Source organism: Pogoniulus pusillus, chromosome 5 (assembly GCF_015220805.1).
Source record: "Pogoniulus pusillus isolate bPogPus1 chromosome 5, bPogPus1.pri, whole genome shotgun sequence".
Taxonomy (NCBI): Eukaryota; Metazoa; Chordata; class Aves; order Piciformes; family Lybiidae; genus Pogoniulus; species Pogoniulus pusillus.
In genome coordinates this window covers 18,815,445-18,823,087 of record NC_087268.1, presented here as the reverse complement: position 1 = coordinate 18,823,087, position 7,643 = coordinate 18,815,445, and the positions used below count along the sequence as shown (strand labels likewise).

Genomic DNA, 7,643 nt, shown 5'->3' with positions numbered 1-7,643 from the left:
TTAATGTGACTAACTTTACACTCTTAGGAACAGAAGTAAGACTCAAGAGTCAAGTGATAAAACTGCTTAGTTGACAGGCTGCAAATACAAATACCACTGTAGTCAAAGTGAGGATGACAGCAACAGAAGTGGCAAGGAGGGCCAGGTAGGAAAGCATCTCTCTATCTGCAGCAGGCAGGGCAGTGGTTTTTGACAGTCCTGGTCTCTAGCCACTGACTTCTCAGCAACCAATTCTTTGCATGTGGCTCCCTTACAGAAGGGCTTTATCCTAGCAATGGCTCCTCGTGCCAGGCAGTGATCTACCCCTAGTAGATCCCAAAGCAGTTCTCTCCAAGCAGTCACAGAATCACACAATCACAGAAATGTTCAGGTTGGAAAAGACTATTGGGATGACCAAGTCCAACTGACTACAGAATCAGTCAGGTTTGGAAGAGACTACAAGGATCATCTATTTCCAACCCCCCTACCAAGGGCAGGGGTGCCTTACCCTAGAGCAGGTTGGCCAGAGCCTCATCCAGCCTGGCCTTTTAACACCTCCAAGGATGGGGTCTCAACCACCTCCCTGGGCAACCCATTCCAGGCTCTCACCACTCTCATGATGAAGAACTTCCTCCTCATGGCCAGCCTGAATCTCCCCACCTCCAGCTCTGGTCCATTCCGCCTAGTCCTGTCACACCCTGATAGCCTAATAAGTCCCTCCCCAGCTTTTTTTGTAGGCCCGTTTCAGATAGTGGAAGGCCACAAGAAGGTCACCTCTGATCTCCTCTCTGATCTCTAGGCTAAACAGCCCCAGCTCAGCCTATCTTCATAGGAACTCTACAAGGTTCACTCTAAACCATATTCCCAAGCACTGCATCCAAACGACCTTTAAACACATCCAGAGTTGGTGACTCAACCACTTCTCTGATCATTCTTTTTGTAATTTTTTTTTCTCTAATATCCAGTCTAAACCTACCTAGTCGCAGCTTAAGGCTGTTCCCCCTTGCTCTATTACTGTGAGAAGAGGCCAGCACCAACCTCTCCACAACATCCTTTCAGGTAGCAGCAGACAGCGTTGAAGTCTCCCGTCAGCATCCTCTTTTTCAAACTAAACAGCCCCTGCTCCTTTCGTAGCTCTTCCAAGCAGCTTCTCTACCTCATTATACTCTGTCGCTTTTTATAGTTCCATACAGTTGCTGTAAGCAGCCACCCGCCGTGATTCGGCAGTGCATCGCATGCCTGATGCAATCTCCAGGGCTCTAATCTGTCTCTGTTGCTGCTGCCTCCACGGAATTTATAGAGTCCAAAAGTCTCGACAGCGAGCCTCCCAGGCCCCAAAGCCCCTCGGTCGACTACAGAGGGCAAAGTGTCAAGCTACTCATATCCCAAACAATTGTCCCAACAATGTCGAGCCACATGTATATAATGTTTTCCGGTTAGAGAATGGTTGGACTCGATGATCTTTGGGTCTTTTCCAACGAAAACGATTCTAAGATTCTCCGCTGCCACCGAGGCGCCCGGCAGCGTAGCCACTGCTGGCGAGGCCGCCCCGCGGCGCTGGTCCTTACCCGGCTGGCCCCGCTCCTGCCGGCAGTCGTGCCGAGACAGTGCGTGGTGCGCCGTGTCGCGGGGCGGTGCTGGGGTTTGAATGGCGCGGCGGGAAGATGGCGGCGCTGCTCTTAACGGCGGCGCCAAAGGCTCGGCTGCGAGATTCCGGGGCAACATTTCGGGCGGCTCGGCCGCCTCCCGCGGAGCAAGGAGGGCTACCCTGCTCGGCTCTGCCGCGCCTTGCGGGCTCGTGCTGAGTCCCCCGCCTGGCCTTGACCTCTCCCTGCGTGGCAGCGGGAGCCTCGGCCCCAGCTTTGCAGGTACAGGTGCAAGAAGGCGCCTCCTCCCCCCGTCTCTTTCCTCGGTCATGCAGCGCACCGCGTCTGGACGAGGTGGGCGGGAGGGCGCTGGGCTGCTGAGGGAGCGCTGGGGTCAGGGCCGCGGTCCCTGGTTGCCGTTGTCTCCTTAGGCAACATGGCGCTGAGGTGGTTTCAGTTAGTCGTGGGGCACTGGGCCGAAGCGGGCTCCGGGCCGTACGGGAAGTGGTTAAGGACCCTCAGAACCTCTCCTGGCCCGTGGTGTGCTGTCTTTGGCCTGGGTACGACTCGCTGCCCTTGGACAGCGGCACTAACTCTTTACTAGCTACTTTTTCCCTTGAAGGCGGTGTCTGCAGCTAAATGCTTTTGTTAACGGGGGTGGTAGCGTACAAATAGGAAGCGAAGTGTCTCCGGGCACCATTCGCTGTTTAGTTGAGGCGAGTAAGAAAGTGCATGGTCTACGAACGCTTTTGAAGTCAGCCTTGTTTCGTTCTATGTCGTTTGAGAGTGGGCCTTGTTCTTGGTTTGGCCTCTAGGTGCTACCATAATACAACAATCCTTACAGGCTGTGTGCTTTGGTAAATGGATTGAAGTTTACCTGTGCTACTAAATTGATTCAAGAATACATTAAGCGGATAAAACATGTCCAGAGGCATCACTTGAAGTGGTCCTGGCTGGTGCCCTGATGCCTGCAAATGCAGAGAAGCATAGCAGTGTTTTTTTTGTATGACATCTTGCCTGTCTAGACAGTATGTTATATAAATAAGCTGTGTTATATAAACGTCTTGTGGCAAGGTGTCACACAGAATCATAGAATGAGTCCAGGCTTGGAAGGGACCACAAGGATCATCTAGTTCCAGCTCCCCTGCCATACCCAGGGACACCCCACCCTAGAGCAGGCTGCCCACAGACTCATCCAGCCTGGCCTTAAACACCTCCAAGGATGGGGCCTCAACCACCCCACTGGGCAACCCATTCCAGCCTCTCACCACTCTCATGATGAAGAACTTCCTCCTCATGGCCAGCCTGAAATCCCCACCTCCACCTTTGCTCCATTCCGCCTAGTCCTGTCACTCCCTGATAGCCTAAAAAAGTCCCTCCCCAGCTTTTTTGTAGGCCTGTTTCAGATAGTGGAAGGCCACAAGAAGGTCACCTGGGAGCCTTCTCTTCTCCAGACTGAACAGTGTCAGCTCTTTCAGTCTGTCCTCATAAGAGAGCTGCTCCAGCCTTCTGATCATCCCTGTGGCCCTTCTCTGGATACGCTCCAGCATCTCCACATCCCTTTTGTAATAGGGGCTCCAGAACTGGATGCAGTACTCGAGGTGGGATCTCAGCAGAGTGGAGTAGAGGGGGAGAATCACCTCCCTGGCCCTGGTGGCCACACTTCTCCTGATGCAGCCCAGGCTCTGCTTGGCTTTCTGGGCTGCAAGTGCACACTGCTGGCTCCTGTTGAGCTTCTCATCCGCCAAAATGGACGAGTTGATAAACTGAGGTAATGCACATTGTGCGGAGTAGCTTGAGCTGCTCAGTTGGCTTATATTGCTTTTAAAATTAATCCATAGAGCAAGAAAAAAGAGTAAGCAGTTCTTTAAACTGTGAGGATTACTGAAGTCTGTAGCAGTAATTTCAAAAAGAAACTGTGGATAAGGATCAGATGGGAAATACATTGTAATGCTGTTGTATTAATCAGTGCTGAAACTCTGTGTTTGACTATGTATTTGTAATATCTGCTTTGTCTCAAAAGCAAATATGAGAGCAAGAGTTTGTTGAAGACTTGAGTTGAATGTAGAAAATCTTATAGGAGGAAAAATTGAAAAAAAAACATGTCAGAAGATAAGATGAGCTGTGAAATGTCCATAGGAAATACTGGAAAATATATAGGGATGATAGTTTCTTGTTACTTTTTTTTCATAATACAGGAGCTTCTAAAAAAGTTTGACCTTTAAGTCAAACCTGACCTCAGATTCAAGGATGATACTCTACTTTTTTCTGTTTTCATTTTCTCCTTACAAAGGGCAAAGGGTAAATGTTCCTGAAGATGTAGCAGACAAGTTGCTCCTTGCAAGTTGGGGTCTTCCCAGAGCAGTTCTGGAGAAATACCACAGTCTGGGAGTAGTACAGATGTTTGAATGGCAAGCAGAATGCCTAATGCTTGGACAAGTTCTGGAAGGGAAGAACCTAGTTTACTCAGGTATGCAAACACCAGGCAAAACTAATCCCCCTTAATGTTCCCAGTGCCATTTAGAAGAACATACCGGTGCTGAATTATTCTGATTTGGCAGATGAGAAGATTGAGATTCTTTTTTAATTAATGAAGAGACCCCATTAATATCTCTTCCACTGCTGTAACTCAGACCTGGCTTGATAGACTCCTTTTCAGATGTGAGGAGAGTCTTTTCCTCTCATTTTTTCTCCTAATATTCTTTTAGAAACCGATAATTAGGAGTCACTTAATGAGTACTCTCTCCTTTTTTTTCATTACAGACTGTGTCACTCAGGAATGGAATGATAACAGTAACATTATATATATATACACATTTGAAAAATGTTATTTGCTGTCTAATTTTTTTCATTCCCTTTATTGTTTCTCTTCACCTGGTTTAAGGTTAGGGGTGGAATAGGACTAGGCACAGAAGGAGAACTGGTAGACTAGAAATCCATGAGAACTGACAACTTGTGTGTCTCCTCTTAATGAGAAGAAGGTCCCAGAACTGCACTGGAAGGATGAAGAACTTAGAAGAAGGCATGGGTGTTTTTCTTAGGCTATGATTTCAGTTTTATTTATTTGGTACCATGAGATGTGGGGCCTGATTACTGGGCAATGGCTGTCCCCATATGCATGACATCTCTACAGTTTTCTGTGGCTGATAGATGACAACAGCAATGCTTGCCAGGCAGGAGAGGTAAATCTGCGCTAGGTCAGTAAGGTGGAGACTGAGGTGTTGACTGTAGTGGGGACTGTAGTGAGGTTTGGGGCTTTTCTGTTTTCCTCCCTCTTGTTTATTACTGAGCTGCTGTTGCTTCTGTAGCAGAGACAAGAGCATAAGCCCTGGTTGCATGATGGAAGAAGCTAAAAAAAATTATAGAATCAGCCAGGGTTGGAAGGGACCACAAGGATCATCTAGTTCCAACCCCCCTACCAAGGGCAGGAACACCCTACCCTACATCAGGCTGCCCACAGCCTCATCCAGCCTGGCCTTAAACACCTAAAAAGAAATGCTCTGCAGTCTTCTTGACCCTTTATGGAGTTAACTGTAAGTGTAGTTGTAGCTGTGGGAGAGTGGCATTAAATCAAAGATTCTTGCCTCAGGTTGTCCAGTAACTGCATTCTATGATAGTTTTATGATGCTTGTTCACTAGATTTTTTTTTTTAAAATCTTGAAAAGTTTGTTATTAAACTCACCCCAACTTTTGGCTGTGTTTATTTCCCAGCTCCTACCAGTGCTGGAAAGACTCTTGTTGCAGAATTACTGATTTTGAAACGAGTTCTGGAGACTCGTAAGAAAGCTCTTCTTATCCTTCCCTTTGTCTCTGTGGCCAAGGAGAAAAAATGTTATCTGCAGGTAAGTAGGATTCAAAGAGAGGAAATTTATGGGTTTGTATTTATTGTGTGTCACTGGTTTGTTTTTAAACATGAAGGAGTTCTTGCGTGAATTTGAGGAAAGAAAAAAATTAAATTTCAGAGTTTCTTCAAAAGGGATTATTTAAAAATTTGCTCACATTCTGAGTTGGAGAGAAAAAAAACCCAAAACATTGCAGCCAAAAAGGGAAACTTTGAAAAAAAGGAAGGAGTGGACTAAAATATTTTATTTCACTTTGACTTTTAAAGCATTGTAACATGAATTTATTTAGGAGGCTTGGCTGAAAACAGCAAAAGGCTGTGTGACCATCCAGAGAGACCTGGACAGACTGGATTGCTGGGCACAGAGGAACCAAGTGAGGTTCAACAAGGACAAGTGCAGAGTCCTGCACCTGGGGAGGAATAATAAACTGCACCAGTACAGATTGGAAGGTGATCTGCTGGAGGATAGCCCTGTGGAGAGGGACCTGGGATTGCTGGTGGATAACAAGTTAACCATGGCGTAGCAATGTGCCCTTGTGGCCATTGGAACCCCGGGGTGTATTAAGAAGAGTGGGTCCAGGAGATCAAGGGAGGTTCTCCTGTCCCGCTACTCTGCCCTGGTGAGACGTCATCTTGTATACTGTGTTCAGTTTTGGGCTCCCTGGTTTAACAGGGACAGGGATCTGCTGGAGAGGGTCCAGTGGAGGGCTCTGAGGATGGTTAGGGGACTGGAGAACTACCTTATGAGGAGAGGCTGAGGGACCGGGGACTGTTTAGTCTGGAAAAGAGAAGACTTAGAGGGGATTTAGTAAATGTTTATAAGCACCTGAGGGCTGGTCAGGAGCAGGGGGGACAGGCTCTGCTCACTTGCTCCCTGGGATAGGACAAGGAGCAGTGGGTCTAAGTTGCAGCACAAGAGGTTCTGCCTCAATATGGGGGCAATCTTCTTTACTGTAAGGGTCACAGAGCACTGGAACAGGCTCCCCAGAGAGGATGTGGAGTCTTCTCTGGAGACTTACAATGCCTGTCTGGATGCGTTCCTTTGCAATCTGTGCTAGATTGTGTGGTCCTGCTCTGGCAGGGAGGTTGGACTCGATGTTCTCCTTGGGTCCCTTCCAACCCCTTATATCTTGTGATCCTGTGATTTGTGGATTTTATAATATATGAACTTTAATTAGAGATGGTGTCTGAAAAACTACAGAGAAGGTGTCAGTATTATCTGAAAAGTCAAAAGGATATTTTAGCTTTCCTTGGAGTTTTCCTGCAGAATTTTGTGGCTCTCATTTCACTTTGGCTTTGTAAAAAATTATTCTGACACAATGTAGTTATGTCTTGACTTCATCACCTGAGCTATTTAAGAACAGAATTACAGTATTAGAATCACAGAATCATTCAGAGTTGAAAGGGACCACAAGGATCACCTAGTTCCACCCCCCCCTGCCATGCTCAGGGACACCCCACCCTAGATCAGGCTGCTCACAGCCTTGTCCAGCCTGGCCTTAAACACCTCCAGGCATGGGGTCTCAACCACCTCCCTGGGCAAGCCATTCCGGGCTCTTGCCACTCTCATGGTGAAGAACTTCCTCCTCACCTCTAGTCTGAATCTACCCACCTCCAGTTTTGCTCCATTCCCCCTAGTCCTGGCACTCCCTGACAGCCTAAAAAGTCCCTCTCCAACTTTATTGTAGGCCCCCTTCAGATAGTGGAAGGCCACAAGAAGGTCACCTCACAGCTTTCTCTTCTGCATCTTGAACAGCCCTAACTCTTTCAGTCTGTCCTCATAGCAGAGCTGCTGCAGCCCTCTTGTCATCCTTGTGACTCTTCTCTGGACACCCTCCAGCATCTCCACATCCCTCTTCTAATGAGGGGCTCCAGAACTGCATGCAGTATTCCATTTGCGTCTCAGCAGAGCAGAGTAGAGGGGGAGAATCACCTCCCTTGTCCTGCTAGCCACACTTCTCCTGATGCAGCCCAGGGTCTGGTTAACATTATTTTTTTTTCTTGAAAGACTTTAATATTTCATTTCTGTTAGCTGATACATCAAAAAGGATTGCTAAAAACAAATACAAAAACAGCAGACATTTTTGTTACAATTTCAGATATTTGGGGCATTTTAGGTGTTAATAGACTGAGATGGTATCTTAACCTTGTAAATTGATGGGAAATGCTACCGACTGAGTGCAAAAGCTACTTTGTAGCAGTTGATAATGGAGACCTGGTTTTGCTTTAATCTTGTA

The 7,643-nt window shown here is 47.3% G+C and overlaps 1 protein-coding gene across 1 annotated transcript in view; it reads left to right on the top strand.

Moving 5' to 3' along the window:
• Window positions 1–1,627: 1,627 nt before the first annotated feature.
• Window positions 1,628–7,643, top strand: part of POLQ (DNA polymerase theta) — a 122,159-nt gene continuing 116,143 nt past the window's right edge. Inside the window, exons 1-3 of the mRNA XM_064143942.1 lie at window positions 1,628–1,847; window positions 3,859–4,035; window positions 5,277–5,407. Of these exons, the coding sequence (XP_064000012.1) occupies window positions 1,628–1,847; window positions 3,859–4,035; window positions 5,277–5,407 (528 nt within the window). The remainder of the gene's footprint in view (window positions 1,848–3,858; window positions 4,036–5,276; window positions 5,408–7,643) is intronic.